Source organism: Schistocerca serialis, chromosome 8, assembly GCF_023864345.2.
Source record: "Schistocerca serialis cubense isolate TAMUIC-IGC-003099 chromosome 8, iqSchSeri2.2, whole genome shotgun sequence".
Taxonomy (NCBI): domain Eukaryota; kingdom Metazoa; phylum Arthropoda; class Insecta; order Orthoptera; family Acrididae; genus Schistocerca; species Schistocerca serialis.
Window position 1 is genome coordinate 611,816,901 of NC_064645.1, and position 26,551 is coordinate 611,843,451.

General features: G+C 44.2%; 1 protein-coding gene across 2 annotated transcripts in view; it reads left to right on the forward strand.

Annotated features, from left to right (window-relative positions):
• Positions 1–26,551, forward strand: part of LOC126416226 (uncharacterized) — a 126,264-nt gene that overhangs the window by 85,792 nt on the left and 13,921 nt on the right. For both annotated transcript variants that reach the window (XM_050083830.1, XM_050083829.1), the window contains exon 8: positions 15,403–15,617. In XM_050083830.1, the coding sequence (XP_049939787.1) occupies positions 15,403–15,617 (215 nt within the window). The remainder of the gene's footprint in view (positions 1–15,402; positions 15,618–26,551) is intronic.

Here is a 26,551-nt window from a genome sequence, read left to right on the forward strand (position 1 = left end):
ACCTGTATACAAATGTGAGGTCCATCTCTGAGCATCTTATTGGTATTGCGGCTGAACAATTCGTACAACAAAGTTTGAGTAGTCACCAGGCAACTAAGCTTTTTCTTTCCTGTTTGGTGTAGTAGCCATACCAATTCTTAAACAGGGTTGGAGCACATACTCTCCTTGGATGACTGACAGGCCTGCTCTTAACTTGGACATGATGGAGCCACAAGAATGCCCCTACTCTGCCTATATTTGTAAGGGTTTTTAATGCCTTTTATTGGAGTGTCACAAGCACATGGTGAATTTTGCTGATGGTCCAAAGCAAGGGGAAAATGTTAGGTGTTCTGTTATCTTTTCAGGTTTTGTCACTAAAAAATCCACCTACCCAGTCACATCTTGGTGTACTATGCAGAACTGTGGGTGGTCAAGAGGGCTCTGCAACACATGAGACTCAAGTGGAGGGAAATTTCTTGTCTTTTCGGGCTCTCTTAGGCTCTGAAGACTAGTCAGCAAATGTTCCCAGCAGATAGGGTAGTTCAGATGGTCCAGGACCACTATCCACCTCCTGCACAGGAAGCAGAAAAAGATGGCCTCCTGCTGGGGTCCTGGACACATGGGATTCAAGGGGACTGACGAAGCTGACAGAGCAGTTGGATGACTGGAAAAGATAGTACCTGGAAGTGGCCAGCAACAAGCTGTGATCACTCAAACCAGCTTTTCGGACCATGGCACACTTCTTTTCAATCTCTGAGAAGGGACGAAGTGGTCCTCACTCGCCTTTGTATCAGATTCTGCCAAGTGAAGCTTGCTTATGTCTTGCGGTGTGAAGATCCACTGGAATGCAGTGTTTTTGGTGTCACATTCATGGTGCATCATGTTTTAACATAGTATATTTTTTTGTGCTGGTGGGAGGGAATACTTTGGTCTACCGAGGGACTTATCATGTTTGTTTTCCGCACATGCTGGTGTGGTGTTGGTGTGTCAGTTTGTCCGCCCCCTAACACCTTCAGATTGCTTATCTTAGTCAAATAAAAAATTGCATATTCCCAGAAGTCTCAATGTCCAATTATCGTATCATTAATTGTAAGAGTTGATCACTTTCTAAGGATTTAGATAATGTACGATACTTACTTGACTGAAGTCAAATAGTAAACATTAAGTCTTAATAAAATTGTGCCAGAAAGCCCTCTCCCCCCCGAACCATAATTTTAAGTATGCTTGTGGTTAAAACCTTTTTCAGAGACTTGGACTATGGGGCCACACGGCAGCTTATTGTCGTCCTTCCTGACACACACACAGTGCTAAATTCCACAAGGAGAACAAGGATAAAAGAAGAAAGAGGGGGGGAAAAAAACTAAAAGTGAATCTGGGGAGTGATGGCCTCAGCTGCACACGACGTCCCCCCCTTCCCCCATCCCGCACCAAAACCACAAGCATTTACATTGAGTGTGTCCTCATTACTACTCTTTAACAGTTTTGTCCCCACAGTCCAGTCAAAGAGTAATTATTAAAATAGTCTAATTTTAACAATAACATTTCTTCATCTGTATTATCGGACTGTCGAATAAAAGTTTTGGTTGTTTCAAAACTAGAAGACAATAATAATACCCATCTGGATATTTTAAAGAAATTCAAATGAGTGGGCAGCAACTGTTTTCAGATGCAAATTCACCATCTACTACATTTTCCTTGATTCATTTAACAAAATCAACAGCAGCATCAAGCTTCAACATTTTGTTTTCGTTTACCTCACTAGTATACTTACCCCCAGAATCCTCAAGATTTTTTCTCATCAGCAGTACTCATATTACCATTATCTTCACCTTGTCCCCCAATCCCCCATCCTCCACCATTGCATCATCCTTGCAGTCTCATTTAGCCCAACACTATCATTCACTGACCTGTCATCTTTCTCTTCAAACAATCCCCCAATTCAGAACTGGTGTACAAATCGCATATAGCCTCTGTTGGCAAATCTGGATTCTCTACTTCTTTGAACACACTTTTTTCCTTAGTGGATCAATGTTGCACATAGTATCCTAATTTTTTTTTATTTTAACTCACATGATCCATTTGATGATCTATTTGTGTGCTTTGAGCTGTTTTAATTGTTATGCCTATTTGAATTCTTGCAAAATTTAGAGGTCCAATTGTAATTTGATCTGCTCACCCCAGAACTGCGGACCCTCATTGAGGTGACCCAATGTTTTCCACTTGGTTTGCCTGCCATCCTACCTCCAGTCTGTTTGCATCATTTCCGTTATCAACATTTCTTTCCCAACTTCTATTCCATGTTTCCATCGTAATCTCTTGCCCTATCTCATCCTGATTTTTCATGTCAAAAGTTCCCACGAACCTTTCTTCTAGAATTCTCCCTACTGGAACTAGAGTTCCAACCTTCATGGTGATAAGTCTCGTGACTAATGTTTTGTGAATGATTCCTCTCCATAGTCCTCTCTGATTTGTCTTCCCCCTGCAGGTCCAGGGGTTAGAATAGGCCCGAGGTATTCCTGCCTGTTGTAAGAGGCGACTAAAAGGAGTCTTGCACATTTCAGCCTTTATGTGATGGTCCCCTATTGTTCAAAATTTTCCCAAAGAGTGAGACAACAGGGGAAGGGCACCTTACATGGTGCATTGTATCCGTCATGGCGCTGAGACCTATCACATCCTTCGTTAACATGGATCTGCACTTCTCCTTGTTCTGAAACTGTTGGGCGAGGTCACCCTCCTGGGTGCATATTTTTACATCTATTAGGCAGTATCGTTTTCTGCACTGACAATGGACTTGTTTCCTTGGTTGCACCTGATATCCAGCACAGTAGCTAGTCCATTGTGGTACCCTGTTGGTTGTAGCCCCCCTGACCACACACTGATCGTTCTGCTGATGCCTTCACTGTTAACTCCCCCACGTATGCCGAGGAGCAGATGCCGTGACCCTGGGGCATCGGGACTACCGGCAATGACCATCCTGCCAGGTGGCCTTTGTTGTGTCTGGGTGTCGCCCATAGGGAGGGCCCCTGGTCGGAGGGGGGTGGCATCAGAGCGGATGACACATTATGAAACGTTGTACATCATCTCTTGCTGGTAATCAAACACCAGCAGTCCCTAAGCATTCACAGGCTCAATTCAACGCACAGAAGTACGACCTCCAATCACTCCCCTCCCTGGCCATACCGTGGGAGGAACATCAGGCTAAGGATGGCAGCGGCTTTTATTCAACCTGGCACCTTGTATCTTAGAGAGCTGATGGAGAATCTTTCATGACAATGAAGCCTCAGTTTTTTATTGAGCATTTAGAGGACAAGTTTGGGGAGGTGGAGGGATTGTCCAACATGAGATCTGGGTCCAGTCTTGATCAAAACAGCATCCTCTGCCCAGTCACGGGCAGTACTCGCTTGACAAGCTGGGGAATGTTTCTGTTACCATCACGCCCCATAAGAACTTAAATATGGGTCCAGGGTATCATATTTCACACGGACCTTCTTTTGCAGTTGACGACGAGCGTGTCCACCCGGGGTTTGAGGGATAATAAATTTGCCACTGGTGCCTTCATCTTGGGCTTCGAGGGTGATACATTACCTGAGAAAGTCAAGGTGATGGTCTACTGCTGTAAAACGTTTTCCTCAGCTGTCACCATTGAATCTCCACCATTACGGGAACATCGATGTGATGGTTGAGCAGGTTACAACAACAATTCTTTCTGTGGCAGAAAATGTGATAACTCGCTCTTTAGGGTGCCCCCGGTGAAAGGCAGTCTCTTCGTGGTCGCTGCAAGTCGCTGAAGAAATTAAGGAGCATCAGCGAGCTCTACAGCGGCATAAGCGGCACCTTTCCCTGGAGCACCTCACAGCCTTTAAATGGCTTTGTGCCCTCGTTCGCCAACTTGCCAAACGATGGAAGCAGGAGTGTTGGGGGGGATATGTCTTGACCATTGGGTGCCATATGTCACGTTCTCAAGTCTGAGCAAGGATCAAACTTGTTTTTGGGTACCAGACCCCAACAGGTGTTCCCGGTGTTAACATAAATGGCATGTAATCTACCGACGCAATCGTGATTGCCAAGCCCTTTGCTTGAGCCTCTGAGTCGACCAGTGCTACCCTTGTCATCCTTTGGTAGTGACCATCCAGGAGTCCATCTATGCACTGGAACGGTCCAGTCGTTCAGTGGTGTTTGTCTGGACCCCAGGTCACGTTGGAATCCCAGACAATAAACTTGACAGCCTGCCCAAACAGACTACACGGAATCTGCTTATGGAGATAGGCTTCTCTGCAATTGACCTGTGTTCAGTACTACGCTGCAAGGTTTTGTGGCTTTGGGAGACAGAATGCCATAACCTCAGTACACACAACAAACTGCGGGCTATTAAGGAGACTACGAATGTGTGGAAGACCTCCACCTGGGCCTCTCGCAGGGACTGTGTGGTTCTTTGACAGCTCCGCATTGGCCACACTTTGGTGACATGGCTATCTCCAGCACCATGATGACCCACCACAGTGTCGGTGTGGCATCCGGCTGACAGTGGCCCATATCCATCTAAGTCTGCCCTGCGATAGACTCTCCAGTTACCGGACTCATTGCCATTAATTTTAGCTGACCATGCCTCCTCGGATAATTTAGTTTTATGTCTTATATGCGACGGTGGGTTTTATCATTCTATATAATTTTTCGTGCATGTCCTTGTCCCTTTGTGTTCTCCACTCTAATGCTTTTAGGCTGGATGTTTTAATGTGTCGCAGAGTGGCTGGCTTTTCCTTTTTATTCTCGTGGTTGGCCAGCCAGGGTTGTCTGCTCTCGTTTTCATCCCTTCTACCTGTTTCTTGCTTCTCTCTGTGGTTTTCTTTTCCTGTTTTGCACGTAGTAGTGTTGGTGGTTGTTCTGTCATTCTTCTGGTTCTTCCATTCTCCTGTTATTGTGCTGTACGTCTCCTTTCTTTTATTCTTTCCCACGTGTAATTACTTTACTGGGAACAAGGGACCGATGACTTCACCCCCCCCCCCCCCCCCCACTCCTTTAAACCAACCAACCGATTTGTCTACATATCTCGGAAACTGATGAAGTGATTTGTCTGGCCCATGAACTAGATACCAATGTAGTTTTTTAGCCAACCTTCTTTTGATTGTATCTGAGTCATTTCATCAGAAGGTTTATGTCAATGTGCTTATCTCCTTAAATGGTTTCTGCAGAAATCTTTCACTGTTTTTCTCCCTCTAAAAAACAAGGCCATTAAAAAATTCACTCTTAATTCTAGCTTGCTCAGACTTGAACGAAAACTTATTGAAGAAACTGTTCTTAAAATCACTAAAGATTTGCCACTCATCACATTTTTGAGTGACCCTGACAATGCCTCCCCTCCAAGAAACCATTTCGACAAACTTAAGTCATCTGACATACCAGGTGCTATACACATGTAAGTTTTTGATACAAATTTTCCCGAATTTAATTTACTTTTTTATATAATACGTTCAATTTATTTGTAACAGTTTGCTGTACCCTGTTTATTTTTGAACCTAATTTGGTTATTTTTCCCTCTGTTTAAATTATTAGCCTTCTCCTCTATTGCTTTATGTATAGATTGTAATTTTTCAATGTTGTTTCCCGGCTTTGAACTCTTTCACAAAAATCATGCAAATTGGTGCATGCAGACATTTTTTTTAGTGATAAACTTCCATTCAATGGAGCATTCGAGGCAATGGCTGTTAACATACAGATGATGACTGTGATTTAACTTACTGTGTTGCCCATATCACTTCAAACATGGAGGTAACATATCAGGAGATAGTTGACCTGATGTGTCGGCTAACTTCACATTGTCCCATTCTGGGCAAATTGAATGCCCCAAACCGTTTTGAGGTTGTGATACATCTAACAGAGGTACTATAATGGAACACCATGACATACGTTTACTAAGCAGTGGCACACTTGATCCATGTGGCACACGGGACATATATGCCAATGGTCTGTAATGGAGGCTACATGACGACTTGTGTGAGAGTAATAATTTCTAGATTGTCATGACATTTCCACATTATTACCCAACCAGTGATTATCCATCAAGAAAGCCAAGTGACATTATTTCAGCCCTGTGCTGCCATCCAAAGGGGCGGGAATAAAAGCAGAGAATATCTCTTCCGAAACCTGTCCCACTGTGGAACATCTCATTAGAAATCTGCCCCACCATGGAACATTCCACCAAAAACCACTCCCACTGTGGCCACAGGAAAGCCTAAGACAACCAGAGATCAAACAGGTGGGAGCTCTTGAAAAGTTTCCAAATGAAAAAGGGCTTTTCTTAGGCTGGGATCAAATACTTAACCTACGTTGACAGCTTCAAAGAGTTGATCTTGTTGCAGTTCCTTTATAAAATAAAAAGAACAGATCAACATCCAGGCGGTACAAATACAGACCAAGTGGGTTGTAATGCTCACTTAATTCATGCCACAATTTGTTTTGAGCTTCAGTTATGTTTATTTCAGAGTAAAACTATACAAAGTTGGCACAGTGTGCGTCATTTAGAATCGATTACGTGTTAACTGATCGATCCAAAACTGGGCGTACAACAGTAGCTCCACATGGGCCCTACATAGGTTTTGCTACAATGATGTAACTGTTAAAAACAGATAACAGTACATTAAATAACACTAATCATAAAATAAAGTTACATTATGTAATACATGAAATTTGCAACAAAGCAGTTTCATACAGAATGAAAACAATCGGGTAAATAATTAGAACAATACATATTAACTTTTAGTGGATTATTCATAAATTAGAGAATATAAATTCTTTATAGCTTCAAAATTGTAATTCATTTTATTAAAGTAATGTTTTCAAAATTGAATCTGGTGGACAGGATATGTTTTTCATTTTCATAGCTACACTCGTATTTTAATTAGATTCTGTTCTGTGTTTCTTAATCACATTAGTTTTAAGCTATATATTGACAACAATGATTAACACTTATTTTTTTATTTTAATTACTTTCAAATTACTTCTGTTTTAAATATGTTATCAATTATGATGGTAGCAGACATATATAAATTTCAAGGGACTAGAATTGCAGCATCTACCTGAGACATAACGAAAACACTGTGCAGGTTGTTGTTGTTGTGGTCTTCAGTCGTGAGATGGTTTGATGCAGCTCTCCATCCTAGTCTATCCTGTGCAAGCTGCTTCATCTCCCAGTACGTACTGCAGCCTACATCCTTCTGAATCTGCTTAGTGTATTCATCTCTCGGTCTCCCTCTACGATTTTTACCCTCCACGCTGCCCTCCAATACTAAATTGGTGATCCCTTGATGCCTCAGAACATGTCCTACCAACCGATCCCTTCTTCTGGTCAAGCTGTGCCACAAACTTCTCTTCTCCCCAATCCTATTCAATACTTCCTCATTAGTTATGTGAACTACCCATCTAATCTTCAGCATTCTTCTGTAGCACCACATTTCGAAAGCTTCTATTCTCTTCTTGTCCAAACTATTTATTGTCCATGTTTCACTTCCATACATGGCTACACTCCATACAAATACTTTCAGAAATGACTTCCTGACACTTTAAATCTATACTCGATGTTAACAAATTTATCTTCTTCAGAAATACTTTCCTTGCCATTGCCGGTCTACGTTTTATATCCTCTCCACTTCGACCCTCATCAGTTATTTTGCTCCCCAAATAGCAAAACTCCTTTACTTCTTTAAGCATCTCATTTCCTAATCTAATTCCCTCAGCATCGCTCGACTCAATTTGACTACATTCCATTATCCTCGTTTTGCTTTTGTTGATGTTCATCTTATATCCTCCTTTCAAGACATTGTCCATTCCATTCAACTGCTCTTCCAAGTCCTTTACTGTCTCTGACAGAATTACAATGTCATCGGCGAACCTCGAAGTTTTTATTTCTTTCCATGGATTTTAATACCTACTCCGAATTTTTCTTTTGTTTCCTTTACTGCTTGCTCAATATACAGAATGAATAACATTGGGGAGAGGCTACAACCCTGTCTCACTCCCTTCCCAACCATTGCTTCCCTTTCATACCCCTCGACTCTTATAACTGCCATCTGGTTTTTGTACAAATTGTAAATAGCCTTTTGCTCCCTGTATTTTACCCCTGTCTCCTTCAGAATTTGAAAGAGAGTATTCCGGTCAACATTGTCAAAAGCATTTCTCTAAGTCTACAAATGCTAGAAACGTAGGTTTGCTTTTTCTTAATCTAGCTTCTAAGATAAGCCGTAGGGTCAGTATTGCCTCCTGTGTTCCAATATTTCTACGGAATCCAAACTGATCTTCCCCAAGGTCGGCTTCTACCAGTTTTTCCATTCGTCTGTAAAGACTTCGTGTTAGTATTTTGCAGCTGTGACTTATTAAACTGATAGTTCGGTAATTTTCACATCTGTCAAAACCTGCTTCTTTGGGATTGAATTATTATATTCTTCTTGAAGTCTGAGGGTATTTCACCTGTCTCATACATCTTGCTCACCAGATGGTAGAGTTTTGTCAGGACTGGCTCACCCAAGGCTGTCAGTAGTTCTAATGGAATGTTGTCTACTCCTGGGGCCTTGTTAGTGCTCTGTCGAACTCTTCACGTAGTATCGTATCTCCCATTTCATCTTCATCTACATCCTCTTCCATTTCCATAATATTGTCCTCAAGTACATCGCCCTTGTATAGACCCTCTATATACTCCTTCCACCTTTCTGCTTTCCCTTCTTTGCTTAGAACTGGGTTTCCATCTGAGCTCTTGATATTCATACCAGTGGTTCTCTTTTCTCCAAAGGTCTTCTTAATTTTCCTGTAGTCATTATCTATCTTACCCCCTACATCCTTGCCCCCCCTACATCCTTGCCCCCCCTACATCCTTGCCCCCCCCCTACATCCTTGCCCCCCCCCCCTACATCCTTGCCCCCCCTACATCCTTGCCCCCCCCCCTACATCCCTTGCCCCCCCCTACATCCTTGCCCCCCCCTACATCCTTGCCCCCCCTACATCCTTGCCCCCCCTACATCCTTGCCCCCCTACATCCTTGCCCCCCCTACATCCTTGCCCCCCCCTACATCCTTGCCCCCCCCCCTACATCCTTGCCCCCCCCCCCCTACATCCTTGCCCCCCCCCTACATCCTTGCCCCCCCCTACATCCTTGCCCCCTCCTACATCCTTGCCCCCCCTACATCCTTGCCCCCCCCCTACATCCTTGCCCCCCCCCTACATCCTTGCCCCCCCCTACATCCTTGCCCCCCCCTACATCCTTGCCCACCCCCTACATCCTTGCCCCCCCCTACATCCTTGCCCCCCCCCCCTACTACATCCTTGCCCCCCCTACTACATCCTTGCCCCCCCCCTACTACATCCTTGCCCCCCCCCTACTACATCCTTGCCCCCCCTACTACATCCTTGCCCCCCCCCTACTACATCCTTGCCCCCCTACTACATCCTTGCCCCCCTACTACATCCTTGCCCCCCCTACTACATCCTTGCCCCCCTACTACATCCTTGCCCCCCTACTACATCCTTGCCCCCCTACTACATCCTTGCCCCCCCTCCTACATCCTTGCCCCCCCTCCTACATCCTTGCCCCCCCTCTACATCCTTGCCCCCCTCCTACATCCTTGCCCCCCCTCCTACATCCTTGCCCCCCCTCCTACATCCTTGCCCCCCCCTCCTACATCCTTGCCCCCCCTCCTACATCCTTGCCCCCCCTCCTACATCCTTGCCCCCCCTCCTACATCCTTGCCCCCCCTCCTACATCCTTGGCCCCCCCTCCTACATCCTTGGCCCCCCCTTACATCCTTGGCCCCCCCTTACATCCTTGGCCCCCCCTTACATCCTTGGCCCCCCCTTACATCCTTGGCCCCCCCTTACATCCTTGGCCCCCCCCTTACATCCTTGGCCCCCCCTTACATCCTTGGCCCCCCCTTACATCCTTGGCCCCCCCTTACATCCTTGGCCCCCCTCCTACATCCTTGGCCCCCCCTCCTACATCCTTGGCCCCCCCTCCTACATCCTTGGCCCCCCCTCCTACATCCTTGGCCCCCCCTCCTACATCCTTGGCCCCCCCCTCCTACATCCTTGGCCCCCCCTCCTACATCCTTGGCCCCCCCTCCTACATCCTTGGCCCCCCCTCCTACATCCTTGCCCCCCCCTTACATCCTTGGCCCCCCCTTACATCCTTGGCCCCCCCCTTACATCCTTGCCCCCCCCTTACATCCTTGGCCCCCCCCTTACATCCTTGGCCCCCCCCTTACATCCTTGGCCCCCCCTTACATCCTTGGCCCCCCCCTTACATCCTTGGCCCCCCCCTTACATCCTTGGCCCCCCCCCTTACATCCTTGGCCCCCCCCCTTACATCCTTGGCCCCCCCCTTACATCCTTGGCCCCCCCCTTACATCCTTGGCCCCCCCCCTTACATCCTTGGCCCCCCCCCTTACATCCTTGGCCCCCCCCCTTACATCCTTGGCCCCCCCGCTTACATCCTTGGCCCCCCCCTTACATCCTTGGCCCCCCCCCTTACATCCTTGCCCCCCCCCCCCTACATCCTTAAATTTGTCCTCTAGCCATGCCTGCTTTGCCATTTTACAATTCCTGTCACACTCATTTTTGAGACGTTTGTATTCCTTTTTGCCTGCTTCATTTACTGCATTTTTATATTTTCTCCTTTCATCGATTAAATTCAGTATAGCTTCTGTTACCCAAGGATTTCTACTAGCCCTCGTCTTTTTACCTACTTGATCCTCTGCTGCCTTCACTATTTCATCCCTCAAAGCTACCCATTCTTCTTCTACTGTATTTCTTTCCCCCATTCCTGTCAATTGTTCCCTTATGCTCTCCCTGAAACTCTGTACAACCTCTGGTTTCGTCAGTTTATCCAGGTCCCATCTCCTTAAATTCCCCCATTTTCGCAGTTTCTTCAGTTTTAATCTACTGTGCATAACCAATAGATTGTGGTCAGAGTCCACATCTTCCCTTGGAAATGTCTTACAATTTAAAACCTGGTTCCTAAATCTCTGTCTTACCATTATATAATCTATCTGAAACCTGTCAGTATCTCTAGGCTTCTTCCATGTATACAATCTTCTTTTATGATTCTTGAACCAAGTTTGAGCTATGATTAAGTTATGCTCTGTGCAAAATTCTACCAGGCAGCTTCCTCTTTCATTTCTTACCCCCAATCCATATTCACCTACTACATTTCCTTCTTCTTTTCCTACTATCGAATTCCAGTCACCCATGACTATTAAATTTTCATCTCCTTTCACTATCTGAATAATTTCTTTTATCTCATCATACACTTCTTCAATTTCTTCGTCACCTGCATAGCTAGTTGGCATATAAATTTGTACTAATGTAGTAGGCATGGGCTTTGTGTCTATCTTGGCCACAATAATTCGTTCACGATGCCTTTTTGTAGTTGCTTACCCGAACTCCTATTTTTTTAATTAATTATTAAACTTACTCCTGCGTTATCCCTATTTGATTTTGTATTTATAAACCTGTATTCACCTGACCAAAAGTCTTGCTTCTCCTGCCACCGAACTTCACTAATTCCCACTATATCTAACTTTAACCTATCCATTTCCCTTTTTAAATTTTCTAACCTACCTGCCCGATTAAGGGATCTGACATTCCACGCTCCGGTCTGTAGAATGCCAGTTTTCTTTCTCCTGATAACGAAGTCCTCCTGAGTAGTCCCCGCCCAGAGATCCAAATGGGGGACTATTTTACCTCCGGAATATTTTACCCAAGAGGATGCCATCATCATTTAACCGTACAGTAAAGCTGCATGCCCTCGGGAAAGATTACCACTGTAGTTTCTCCTTGTTTTCAGCCGTTCACAGTACCAGCACAGCAAGGCCATTTTGGTTAGTGTTAAAAGGCCAGATCAGTCAATCATCCAGACTGTTGCCCCTGGAACTACTGAAAAGGCTGCTGCCCCTCTTCAGGAACCACACGTTTGTCTGGCCTCTCAACAGATACCCCTCCGTTGTGGTTGCACCTACGGTACGGCTATCTGTATCGCTGAGGCACGCAAACCTCTCCACCAATTGGAAAGGTAAATGGTTCGTAGGGGGTGGGGGTGTTGTGCAGGTATATTTCATGATAAAAGTTGCCATGGTATAATATTTCTAATATTGGCCATATTTTGCTATGCTTAGGATTGCTGTTGACATGCCAGTAGCTATTCAATTAGTTAATGTGAGTTTGAAATTTGTTGGTAACAAACTATATAAAAGTAAGAAGTGCTATCGGTCAGTGTAAACCTTTTTGCCTTTCCTTGGGAATGCTACTTCATAAAGCACCAGAAGAATGAGTGTTGGCAAAAGTGCGTTGTTACCATAGTGACCCATACCTTTCCTTTGCAGGTATGGGCCAAGTTGCTTTGTGTCAATAGTTATTAGCTAACAATCAGTATTTGTGGTATCTTCTCGGAAGGCAATATTCCTTCTGCCCCTACTGTTATTGCAGAAAACGTTGCAGCACATTTTGCTCAAGCACCTGTATCTGACACCAAATCCTCAGCCGTCCATCTACAAAAGACGTGTAGAGGGAAACAATCTATCCCTCGTTACCCAACATCTGGAATCATGTAATACTACTTTTAGTGAATGGGAACTCCTCAGTTCTCTGGCCCTTGGCCATGACATGACACAGTGGAGGGAAAATCACATTTGCCTTAGTTCTGAAACCAGATAAAACCCCATATGAAATGGACCACTGTGAGCCTAACCAACTCATAACTGTTTTGTTTAACCAGCTTGAACGAATGGTGCACTGACAGCCATGTTGAACTTTAGAGACATGGGGCATTTGTCAAACAGCCATTGTGGATTTAGGGAAGTCTGATCCATTACTTACCACTTAATTCAACTGGAGTTTCCTGAATGGGCAGCTTGTGTCCACTGCCAACACCTCACTACTATCTTCTTGGACACCTCATAGTGTTACCACATCCTTACCAAACTGTAAAAGTGGGATTTTTGAGTCCCCTCCTGATATTTGTCTGGAATTTTCTCTCTGGTTGTGTTATATCTGAATTGGGTCATCATGTAGCACTCTTGATATACAGGAGAATGGCGTCCCATAGGGATCTGTGCTGAGTCTGACCCTCTTTCTGATAATGAATAACGGACTTGTAGAGGCTTTGGGATGTATGGTTTCACCACCTCTGTATGTGGATGACTGATATATTTACTGCAGTTCTTTAACAATGAGTTTTATTGAATGGCAGCTGGAAGGTGCCATCAGAAAGCACAGTGGTAGGCTCTTGCCCATGGCTTAGTTTTCCACTGCGAAAACATGTGTTATGCACTTCTGCCGAAACTTTACCTTTTTAATGAACTGATCAGTGTGGTTTTCATATTGTTTGTTGGGATTTCTATTTGATGCGTGATTGACATGGTTACTACAGTCACCAGCTTGAAAAGAAATGCCAGCTTAAACCTGACACTCCCTGCTGCTTGAGTCACATCTTCTGGGGTGTGGACCATTCCACTTTCTTCCATCTGTGCAAAGCACTAGTCCTATCACAGCTGAGTTTTTGGTGTCTGGCTTATGAGTCGGTGCCCCTTCGATGTTACAGCTACTGGGCCTGGTTTACTATTTGCAAGATCTGGCTTGGGACTAGCATATTTAGGGTGATCCCTGTGGACAGCCTTCTGGTAGGGGATGCTGTAGACCATCTCATTTCTCTTATCTCAGTGCAGTGCCTTTCCCATTGACAATTCCTTTCCTTCCCTCTGTTTTGTACCAGGCTTTCTGCCTCTGATTAATTTAGCAGTCCAACTTTTTCTTCTCCTGAAAACCTTTAGTATTCGATTATTAAAGGAACAGAGGAACTGATGACCTTAATGATTAGCCCTTTCACCCTTCCCAAAAAAATTAATTCATTCCTTCATTGTTTGCTCTGTGTACATATTGAGTATGATCAGAATAGGGTACAACCCTGTCATTACCTCACGCATTCCCACTATTCTCCGTAACCCAAACTGATCTTCACCCAGGTCAGCTTCTACTGGTTCTTCCACACTTTTGTAAGTGCAGTAATTTGAGACAGTTTTGTGACCATGATTTATTCAGCAGACAGTTTGGTAACATCAGCCAACACTTCCTTTCTACAGAATTAGATTTATTACATGCTTCTGAGGGTATTTTGTCTGTCTGATGTATCTTGTGTACCAAGTGGAATAGTTAGTCATGGATGACTCCCTCAAGGATTTTAAAGGGAATGTTATCTACTCCAGGGGTCTTGTTTTGCCGCAGGTCTTCCAGTGCTGTGTCAGATTTTTCTTTCAGTATCATGCCTCCTATTTTATTTTCATCTACTTCCTATACTCTTTCTGTAATATTGTCTTCAAGCTCATTTACCTTGTATAGACAATCTATATATTCCTTCCAGCTTTCAGCTTCCTCTTGTTTGCCTGGTTATTGTTAGCCATCTGAGTTCATAATATGCATACCAGCGATTCTCTCTTCTCCAGAGGTCTCTTTAATTTTGCTATAAGTGGTACCTATCTTTTCCATAGTGATATGTTTCTGCAGCTTTGCCAGTCTGTTTTTTTATGTCTGTTTTCTTTTTTGACTGCAGTATTTGCTGCATTTTTGTATTTTCTTCTTTCATAGATTAAATTCAGTATCTCATATGATGAAAGGTTTCTATTAGGCCTTATCTTCTTGCATAATTTTTCCTCTGCTGCCTTCACTGTTTCACTTCTCTAATCTAAGCTTTTGTCATCTGTTGTATTCCTTTCCTCTGTTTCAGTTAGTTGTTACAAACTTTAGCATCATGTGGTTATTTCAATTTATCCAAATCCCATCCCCTTAATTACTTTCATTTCTGAAACTTTTTTATTTTTAACCTGCAATTCATTACCAATAAGTTGTACTCAGAGGCCACATCGGCCACTGGAAGTGTTTTGCAGTCTATGACCCCGTTTCAAAATCTGTCTTGTCATTATATAATCAATCTGAAATCTTCCAATGTCTTCAGATCTCTTGTGCATATATGACCTTCCTTCAGGATTCTTAAAACAAATGTTGGCAATGATTAAATTATGCTCTGTGCAAAATTCTACCAGACAGATCTTCCCTTCATTTTTTTGCTCTCTTTTACTCTCTACTCCCAGTTAACTTTCAGCTCCCTTAACTAAATTATTTGTTTTATCTCATTACATATTCTTTCTCCCTTCATTATTTATGGAACTAGTAGGCATAAAAACCTGTATCACTGTGGCAGGTGTTAAGTTTTGTGTCTTTCTTGGGTATGATGATGTGTTCACTATGTTGTTGATAGTGGATTACGTGCATTCGTATTTTCTTCTTAGTTATTAGTCCTACTCCAGCCTTGTGCCTATTTGACTCTGTCTTGATTGCCCTGTACTGGAGTATTTTCCATAAATCTACATGAATCTCTTATTTTGTTCAAAACAGGTACGTCCCACAAACTGCACAACTGCTGCAAGGATTATTAAGGAGCTGATTTCTGGTGAACGAGAAACAGTGCCAGAGCTTCTGGGTAATGAATGTGTGGAAATAATTATTGAAATGGGTCTGGAGAAGCTTGTTAATGAGTACTTACATATCTTTCTGAGCACAAATCTGCTAACACCCAAACAGATGAAGCAGGGTTTAATTTTTTCAGGAAGGTATTTGAATCTTTTAATTACTATGTGATGTTATTTTCAGCTTGCACTTCCTGTAAAATGGCAGTGTACAAGCCACAACAGTGGTTGCTTTCTAAATTATAATGAAACAATGTAGTACTTATACAAAAAGATTATAGGTTGTTTAGTTCGTAATAGTTTATTTCACAGTATCCTACAATATTTTTGTATATAATTATTAGCTAATATTGAGCAGGTGTACTTATGATTAAAACAAATGGTAGAATGCCATGTAGGAATGCTACCTAAAATTTTGAATGGAAATGTACAGCAAACAGTACAACATCAGAAATTTATAGGCAGGTAACCAAAGCTGGTTGAAATGTGGTGAATGATGATTCAGTTCAAAAGTGGTGCATCATGTTTAATGGCAGACAAGAAAATATTCATGATGAAGAATAATAGGGCTGATTATGATTTGTGACTGATGGACTCAGATTGAGAAGTGAGGAAAAATTTCAACAGGATAAATGTTTCACAACTGAAGGAAGGGACTAGTGCTGGTAATTTATTTCAAACACTTCATTCATTCTTCAGTCTCAGTACACTGTGAGGTTCTGACACAGACAAGATCAGTTGGACACAACTACTTATATCTTAAGGTGATCCAGAGTGACTGGAACATTTCATGTAATTAAAAATATGCCACTGGGACTGAAGAATAAAGGAGAATTGGTCTAAATATCAACACAGTTGCTCATTCTCTCGGGATGAATATATCTGCTGTAGTGTAATTTATTTCATTTGTAGTTGTATTCTGTAGTAAAATTCTTGTGCTTCATATCAACTTTGTAATGATTTTCATTGGCACCGACAATTTATATTAGGGCATCAACTGCCAGTACTGCAGTGTAACACATGAAAGAAATAGTTTAGCCAAGTAAGTGTAAGCAGCACAAATTTCAGCAACCCTGGGGGCTTGCCACTCTTCGGCTGTTTCGTGTTTGGCGACTATGGGGCCCCGGCCTTTGCAGCATCTCTTCCCCTCTGTGCTGCATGCTTATCCTCTTACTATTTTTTGCCCCCCATCCTGTGGGGAACATGTCTGGGGTGGGTTTGGGAATGTTTTGCATTATCTATCTCTGACATAAGAACAGTCTAACCACTGTTTTTCATTCTCTTTTCCTTTCTTCATTCGCCTTCTCCTGTCCTTCCTCCGCTTTGGCGTTTGAGGCTCCTCTTTTTCTTCCTCCTCACTGTGTGCTCCTGAAGACAGGCTCATGTGTCTGACCCTAACAGGTGACTGGGTAACGCGTAATTACCAGCCCTGGGTTGACAAGTAGTGTTTGCACATACCTCTGGTACAGGCCAGGCCTAGGGAAGGCTGACTGCCTGAGCTGCTACTTTCCTAAATTGCCGATCGGTCCCTCTGTCAGGTGTCCAGGAGGTGTGACCTGAGGTGTGAACAATCACCTAAAGCGGGAGTGCCACTTGTGAAGGGGGTCCCCAGTTGTAAGGAGCACACCATTGGAGATGCTGGCAATCATGAGGATTTTTTCGCAATGAGCCAGTCATCTTCACGATTAACTTCTATAAAACGGAAACGGAAAGAGGCTAACGATTCAGAGAGCCTTCCAACTGCACCATGGATCCTTATGGCTTTATATACTGAAAATGGTCAGTCATTCACGATGGTAAATCTGATTATTGTTCAGAAAGATGTTGATGCAATTGCCAGCCATGTGAAATGCTGTTCTCATTTACAGAATGGCACTTTGCTTTCGGAGACTACTTCGGATTCTCAAGCACAACTACTGCTTGCTGCGTCACTTCTCCGTGGCTATCCTGCTTGTGTCGAGGCCCATAGAACTCTGAACTCTTTCTTTGGTGTTATTTACACTAGGCTACTCGATGGTCTGAGCGAATCTGAAATCCAAACATACCTCTCTGATCAGGCTGTCATTGCTGTCCATTGGGTGATGAAAACTGTAGATGCCTCCTTAGTGCCCACATGCACCCTTTTTCTCACCTCGATAGTGATGCTTCCATCCAAGATTAAAGCAGGCTGGGAAGTTATCACAAACCGATCGTACCTACAAGTGCCATCGTTTCACCACACTTGAATGTCTTGTTGACACCTGGCCAAATGTGTAACCTGTGGTAGGGATGCATACGAGGGCGATTGTCTGCCACCTCCTCTCCGCTGTGTCAACTGCAATGGTGAGCATGCTGCCTCTTCTTGAGATTGTCTGGTGTGTCTCGATGAGTGACTGTCCAGGAGATCCGGGTAATAGAAAAAGTTCCGTACCCGGTCACTCAAAAGTTATTGACTAGTTGCAAACCCTATGTTCTACCATCTGGCTCTTACAGTACAGCTATTGTTACATCTTACTCCATGAAAGACATGCCCATGCAGACATGAAACCTGAAATTCAGCTCTGTGGTTGTGAAATTGCCCAGTGTCATGGTAGCATTGCCATCACCTTGTCCAGCTGTGCAACAAGCAATCAAACTCTCACCTCACAGGGTGAAGTCACCAGCTACACAACCGGCAGGCTGGAAAGGACAGAAGAAATACTCCCGTGAAGACTTCCTACGTCCCTCCGCTCATCCAACAACTGAGTCTTCCTTTAATAACCAGAAAGGCTAAAAAAAGTCGAACATAGGCAAACTCTGCCGACTCCTTCGCTGACTCGAAGATCCTATTAGATGCTGTTGCCAGGTGATACATTCATCTGGCCGGCCTCCGTGATGCTGGTGCACGCCACCAACTGTTTTTCTGCTATGGGCTCAGCAGGCTGACAGCACAATAAAAGCAGATGTGTCCGTGGACCTCATGGAGCAGGATCGTCCTGCCTCTGTGCCCTGTATCTGCAACTCTTTGTAGGCCTGCTCTCAGCAGTCGCCAAGGTGATATCCCTTCATTTTTTCTTCTTCATGAGTCTCCTCCAATGGAACATTCACAGCCTTCGATCCGACAAAGAGGATTAACAGTTGCTTTTATAATCGCAGCATCCATTTGTACTCTGCCCTCAGGAAACAAAATTGAGTCCTCATACCTGCTTTGAGTTTTCACATTTCTTCTCAATCAGTTTTGGCTTTGCCCCTGAGGTCGGCATTCCACCTCGTGGGGGAGTCATGCTGCTCATATGGGATGATGATCATAGTCAACCCATCTCCCTGACTACCCATCTTCAAGCTGTTGCAGTTCGCCTTTACCTTCCTCACTTGACCTTTTCCCTTTGTAGCACTTATATCGCTCCATCGTTCAGTGTCCCCAGGGCAGACTTACTCCAGCTCACTGGGCAGCTACCTCACCCATTTCTGCTCCTCGGTGACTTTAATGTGTACCGTCCCCCTTGGGACTCGCCCTGAACCTTCAGAGAGGTGACCTCTTGGCTGACCACCTTAATCAACTTCTCTTTTCTGCCTTAACACAGGAACACCCACATTCCTTCCTGACTCCTCACACACCTATTCTCATTTGGATCTATCCTGCACTGCCCATCTTGCCCATCATCTCAAGTGGTCTGTTGTCTCTGACACATACTTGAGCGACCATTGCCATGTGCCATCTGATTGCTGACTCCCTCACCTACGTGCGCACCCAAATGGCAGCTTTATAAGGCTGACTAGAGGCCTTACTCCTCCCTGACGACCTTTGATGAATAAGATTTCCCCAGTTGCGATGACCAGGTAGAATATCTTACAAACATTATCCTTACCACCACAGAACATTCCGGTCCTCGCTGTGTCCCGGCCCATTGGTGGACTGAGGCATGCCGCGATGCTATCCGCGCACGGAGACATGCTCTCTGTGTTTTTAACCATCGTCCTACGATGGCAAACTGCATTCGTTACAAACAGTTGTATGCACAGTGTCACTGCGTTCTTCGCGATAGCAGAAAGGCCAGCTGGATTTCCTTTATTAGTTCTTTTAACAATCAACTCCTCCATCCGTCATGTGCGCCAACCTCCAACAGCTGTCTGGGACCAAGATCCCTTCCCCAATTTCCAGCCTAGTAGCAGATGACATCATTGTGGACCCTATTGCTATATCCAACACCTTGGGCCACCATTTTTCGGAAATTTCGAGCTCTTCCCACTATCACCCTGCCGTCCTCCATCGGAACTGAGCAGAGGAGACTCAGGCGATACTCTTCTCTTCTCAGAATCGTGAGTGGTACAATGCTGCCTTTACGATGAGGAAGCTAGAGCATGCTCTCACTTCATCCTGATCCTACACCCTAGGGCCAGATGCTGTTAACATTCAGATGTTGCAGCACCTTTCTCTTGCGGGCAAGCATTTTTTGCTTAATAGGTACAACCGCATCTGGGCAGAGGGCATGTTTTCTAGATGCTGGCATGAAGCCACTGCCATACTCATACCTAAGCCCAGTAAGGACAAACACCTTCCTTCTAGCTATCGCCCCATCTCTCTCACCAGTTGTGTTTCCTAGTTGATGGAAGATATGATTCATGCCCAGCTGGTATGGTGGCTCGAGTCTCGCAATTTACTAACCACCTCACAAAGTGGATTTTGAGCGTGCAGTTCTGTAGTTGACCATCTCGTCGCTTTGTCCACTGCTGGATTGGTATCCTCCATACTGTCTCGTGGGCCTTCCATGGCCACCTGCCCTGTTTCCTTGAGAAATTTTTAAAAGACTGAGTTTTCAAGGTTTGTATGGTTCTGCCTTGTCTGATACCTTTATCCAGGAAAACGGTGTGCCGTCCTGAGTGTCATCCTCTTTGCTATCACCATTAACCCTACAATGGCCTGTCTCCCGCCAGGCATCTTTGGCTCACTTTTTGTTGATGAATTAGCGATCTATTGCAGTTCTCCATTGACTTGTCTCCTTGAGCGGCGATGTCTCGACGTCTTTGCTCAAGGAGCATTGACAATGGCTTTCGTTTTTCCACTGAAAAAACAGTTTGTATGAATTTCTGGTGGCGCAGTTGGTTTCTCCGACCATCTTTACATCATGGGCTTGTTGCTCTTCCGTTCGTTGAAATTACGAAATTCCTGGGGCTCATGCTCGATAGGAAACACTCCCATGTCTTACCCGGCAGTCTGCTGTATGCAGACTCTCAATGTCCTACGTGTCCTCAATGGTACTTCCTGGGTGTAGTTTGTACTGGCTCCTTGCCAGTTCGAAACTAGACCATGGGTGTTTTGTTTATGCACTGTCTCAGTACTATCCACCATCGTGGCACCCGTTTGCCACTGGTGCCTTTTACACTTGCCTGGTTTAGTGTGTATGCAGAAACTGCTGAAGTACCACTGTCCTACTGCCATGACTTTCTCTTCGGCAGGTATGCACACTGTTTGTCTGCTGTGCATTGCCACCCATCCTATGGCTCCTTCTTTGATGAATCCTTTGATCGCCAGTATGGGGCATGTCCCTCTTCTCTGCTACCTCCTGGAATTTGCTTTTGGCTCTTGCTCCAGCAACCTAACTTCACGCTACCTCAACTTTGCCTTCATCACTGGTGCCGATATTTTTTGGTATCGGCTTCTGGCATAATGCTCAGAATTTACAGCAAAGCTCTTCACCCTGTATCTGGCCATGGAGTATGTCCAATGAAACAGGTTTTTCAATTGTGTACTCTGCTCAGACTCTCTGAGCACCCTTCAAAGTCTCTGTGCCCTTTACACCTCCCATCCGTTTGTGCAACTGGTCCAGGAAAACTGTCACTTGCTCATTCTTGATGGAGCCACCCTAATGTTTATGTGGGTCCCTGGTCGTGCCAGTGTGCCAGGAAATGAGGCTGCTGCCAAGGCTGCAAGCCTCGTACCTCAGCCCGCTAGTTCTTATCTTCCCTCTGATGACCTGTGTTGCCATCTGTCAGGAGGTAGGGTCACTTTGGCATCACCACTTGTCCTCCCTTCACGAAAATAAGCTCCAGGTTATTAAGCCTCTCCTGGTGGTTTGGACGACCTCCTCTTGGCCCTCCCATTGCGAGGTGGTCATTTTAACTAGGTTGCGTACGGGGCACTACCTTTTTAACCATTGCCATTTAAGTGGCACTCCCACACCACTTTGTGCACATTGCACCCAAGTTTTAAGTGTCCGCAATTTCCTGACGGAATGTCCATTTTTTTTTAACCGTTTATATTTCCGCTTGGTTTTTCCTTCTGAGTTAGTTTTTAGCCGTCTTCTCTTACGTCTATTGGGATTGACGTGTAGTCGTTTTTAACTCCCCTCTGTTTTTGTGTTTTATAGTTTTGACGTGGGTGCATATGACCCTAGTTGTTTTGCACCCTAAAACAAAAAACAAATTTCAGCTGTTCACGAACAGAGACGAGTTTCTCTTGCATCTGCAGATTGTTCATAATTAAGTTCATTTGCAAACACTATGGAAAGAGAGCAACTGCTCAGAATGACCTCAAATTTGAACAGCTTATTACTGATGCAGGGGGAAATGTATTGGGGGGGGGGATGTAAATCATACCAATTGGTGGTGCTGTAAGCATCGAAATACGCTCACCCTCGCACACATGGCTGTTCAGGGTGTATATGGGAATTTTTTCATCCGGGAGAAAACCGGGAAAAACCCGGGAATTTTTTAGACTGCGCCAAATTAATATCCTTCAGGATATGATTCATGCCCAGCTGGTATGGTGGCTCGAGTCTCGCAATTTACTAACCACCTCACAAAGTGGATTTTGCTAGTGCTGCTGCGGTTCAGAAATAACGTTGATCTGGTGCTGATGTACAGATCAGACTGTTGTAGTGGAGAGGTGAGTAGTTTCCATGTGACCCGTGTTTACGTTTAGTGAGTTTACTGTTTCCTCTTCGTTTATTGCTCTCATGTCAAATGAAAACAAAACGGATTTCTGTGGCTGGGAGCTATCAAGTGAATTAAAATACATTCACTTAATTACGGAAGGCTAAAATATACACTCCTGGAAATGGAAAAAAGAACACATTGACACCGGTGTGTCAGACCCACCATACTTGCTCCGGACACTGCGAGAGGGCTGTACAAGCAATGATCACACGCACGGCACAGCGGACACACCAGGAACCGCGGTGTTGGCCGTCGAATGGCGCTAGCTGCGCAGCATTTGTGCACCACCACCGTCAGTGTCAGCCAGTTTGCCGTGGCATACGGAGCTCCATTGCAGTCTTTAACACTGGTAGCATGCCGCGACAGCTTGGACGTGAACCGTATGTGCAGTTGACGGACTTTGAGCGAGGGCGTATAGTGGGCATGCGGGAGGCCGGGTGGACGTACCGCCGAATTGCTCAACACGTGGGGCGTGAGGTCTCCACAGTACATCGATGTTGTCGCCAGTGGTCGGCGGAAGGTGCACGTGCCCGGCGACCTGGGACCGGACCGCAGCGACGCACGGATGCACGCCAAGACTGTAGGATCCTACGCAGTGCCGTAGGGGACCGCACCGCCACTTCCCAGCAAATTAGGAACACTGTTGCTCCTGGGGTATCGGCGAGGACCATTCGCAACCGTCTCCATGAAGCTGGGCTACGGTCCCGCACACAGTTAGGCCGTCTTCCGCTCACGCCCCAACATCGTGCAGCCCGCCTCCTGTGGTGTCGCGACAGGCGTGAATGGAGGGACGTGTCGTCTTCAGCGATGAGAGTCGCTTCTGCCTTGGTGCCAATGATGGTCGTATGCGTGTTTGGCGCCGTGCAGGTGAGCAGCACAATCAGGACTGCATACGACCGAGGCACACAGGGCCAACACCCGGCATCATGGTGTGGGGAGCGATCTCCTACACTGGCCGTACACCACTAGTGATCGTCGAGGGGACACTGAATAGTGCACGGTACATCCAAACCGTCATCGAACCCATTGTTCTACCATTCCTAGACCGGCAAGGGAACTTGCTGTTCCAACAGGACAATGCACGTCCGCATGTATCCCGTGCCACCCAACGTGCTCTAGAAGGTGTAAGTCAAACTACCCTGGCCAGCAAGATCTCCGGATCTGTCCCCCATTGAGCATGTTTGGGACTGGATGAAGCGTCGTCCCACGCGGTCTGCACGTCCAGCACGAACACTGGTCCAAATGAGGCGCCAGGTGGAAATGGCATGGCAAGCCGTTCCACAGGACTACATCCAGCATCTCTACGATCGTCTCCATGGAAGAATAGCAGCCTGCATTGCTGCGAAAGGTGGATATACACTGTACTAGAGCCGACATTGTGCATGCTCTGTTGCCTGTGTCTATGTGCCTGTGGTTCTGTCAGTGTGATCATGTGATGTATCTGACCCCAGGAATGTGTCAATAAAGTTTCCCCTTCCTGGGACAATGAATTCACGGTGTTCTTATTTCAATTTCCAGGAGTGTATTATTAGTTTCAGATTTTATTTTATTTCCACCTTTGATAGTCAAGCATTAATCGCCTTGCCGAACAATGAAGTTATTTTTGTCGGTTTGCAAAAGAAATTTGGCTTTTATTAATCTCTTCTGCCGAGGCAGTCAATTTATTTGAAACAAAATGTTTAATTCCACGCTACTGGCTAGTTTCAAGTGTTCACTGCATTTCAAAATTACATCTTTTCATCTTATAGCACATATGCCATTATGCCATAATAAAGAGCGAAACATCATATAATACAGTACTGGTACTCCAAGAAAATCTAAATCCGAATCTTGACATACAAATGTGCACTGTATGAACATATGGGCTTCTTGGGTCATCGTAGCTGCACAAAAGTGGTGACGCCTGTTATCTGACGGTCTCTGGCAACTGCGGAAACATACCTATTTCTAACAGGTCACAGGAAAATATACTGAATGGTTGTTTGAAAAGTATTACTTGCAAAGTAAATTTCATTTTATGCAAGCTGAACTATGTGTGAGAATGTACAATGAATTTCTTAAATGACAGAATGTTTGACTCTCATTTAAAAAATCAACTCTTTGAGGACGACCATTTAGAAAAATTTCGGGCCCAGAAGTTCACACATTTATGTCGTTATTAAAAATTTTACTGGCACATTTGTGTGATGTATATTAAAGTGAAACATGTGCCAAAAAGTTCAATATTATATGTGAAAGCTTTTCTGTTCTTGTAGCAACAATATGTATATTAATCTAAACGGTAAACTTTCCCAATTTGTGTATACGCGCTAATTAACATGATATTGCCATTGGCTGACTACATCACGTGTCCTATGCACTGAATATCCGCTGTCATCTGCTGGCGAGATCACATGACATGAGCTATGAGTGGCTTACAAAAGCGCGTCACAATCCTGATTTCAATGCTTCGGAAAGTAACATGGGGTGCGTAAACAGCACTGTACTGAGCAAGAGGCACTATGTAACTAAGGATATATCAAATACAGTAATAGACTTAAGTTTCCAGATCCTTCGTTGATGAACTTTATGGTTCCAAAACTATCAGTGTCTCAGGTGAACTTTTGTATTTATGATATCTGTGATACAGTGTTCTTGTACTAATGTTAAATATTGGAAACATCTTTCTCATAACTATGGAATATCTCAAGTTATTGTGCAGATATGCAGTTCTACTTTATTGCTTCCTGCCATAATACGCCTCATGTTACATAAATGCCTGCTGGCATACTGTGAATGTCACATTTCTTATTCATATTTTTAGTTAAAAAGCTGCATATAAATATGTCACTGTTAGCTAACTCTTGTTGGGAATTTTTATTATTAGCATCCAGAAAATTTTGCAGCTGTGTGATATATCAGCTGTTTTTTTTTTAATTTTTTATTTTTTTTTTTATTTTTTTTTTTTTAAATAGCTATTGCATCCACCAGCGATTTAATTTATGCAAGAGGCAGTCAAATGAAAATGACTTATGGAAAAAGTTAATACCTTCATCCCACTGTGAGAGAAGATGGTCAGTGCCTTCATGGAAAATGTTTGCAGTTGCCTACAGGACCACGATTGTATATGGAAATCACATGAGGAAGGATTGGGACTGCGTGGAGGATGTGCAAGGGCTTGCCTATGAAACTTCGTGGCTGCTGATTGTTTCAGGCAAAGAGACGCATGCTTGCATACAATCATGGTTCCTTTGGCAGTCACAAACATTTTTCTGTGAAGGCATTACCATCTCTTACCACTGGTATAAATGTTTTAACAGTTATGGCTATTACTTTTGAAATACTAAACAGTTTACTTATGTTTTTCCATCTCTTGTTTTCATTTGACAGCCCTTTATACATACTACCTGAAATATTGTTAAACTTCATAAATTCATTGAATTAATATTTTGTAGTCAGTGATGTATTTAACACTTGTCTTATCTTTTATTTTTTTAATAGCATTTATTAAATTTGAAACTGTGTAAATATTTTAAGCTACAGATATTGCCATAATATTGTGATAACCATCTAGAATATGTAATTTTTTGCTTTGTGTATCTTGTATCTTTAATATCATAGCTTCAGTATTTTGCATTTTTAAGCATTTCACACAGAAGTTGCGAATTCAGCAAAATAAGTTCTACTTAAAGTGTAATTTATCATTGTTTCTCAAATAAAGTACTTGTTTTCCCTTTTTTTGCGGTAATACAAGGGATGTTCAATAAGTAATAAAACACATCTTTATTTTCTTGATAAATTTTGGTTAAATAAGTGCAGATTTTGTTGTGGGACATTGTGGAATATTCTCCCTTCTGCCCCTATAGTTCCGTGAAATTCCAGTAGATGGTCTCACTGTATATGACTTTCAAAATGGATTCTGTAATGGAGGTGCGTTCCGAGCAGAGGGCTGTTATTCAGTTTATTTTGGTGGAAAGCCAGAGCATTGCAGATATTCATAGGCACTTGCAGAATATCTACGGAGACCTGGCTGTGCCCGCATCTCGTGGTCGTGCGGTAGCGTTCTCGCTTCCCACGCCCGGGTTCCCAGGTTCGATTCCCGGCGGGGTCAGAGATTTTCTCTGCCTCGTGATGGCTGGGTGTTGTGTGATGTCCTTAGGTTAGTTAGGTTTAAGTAGTTCTAAGTTCTAGGGGACTGATGACCA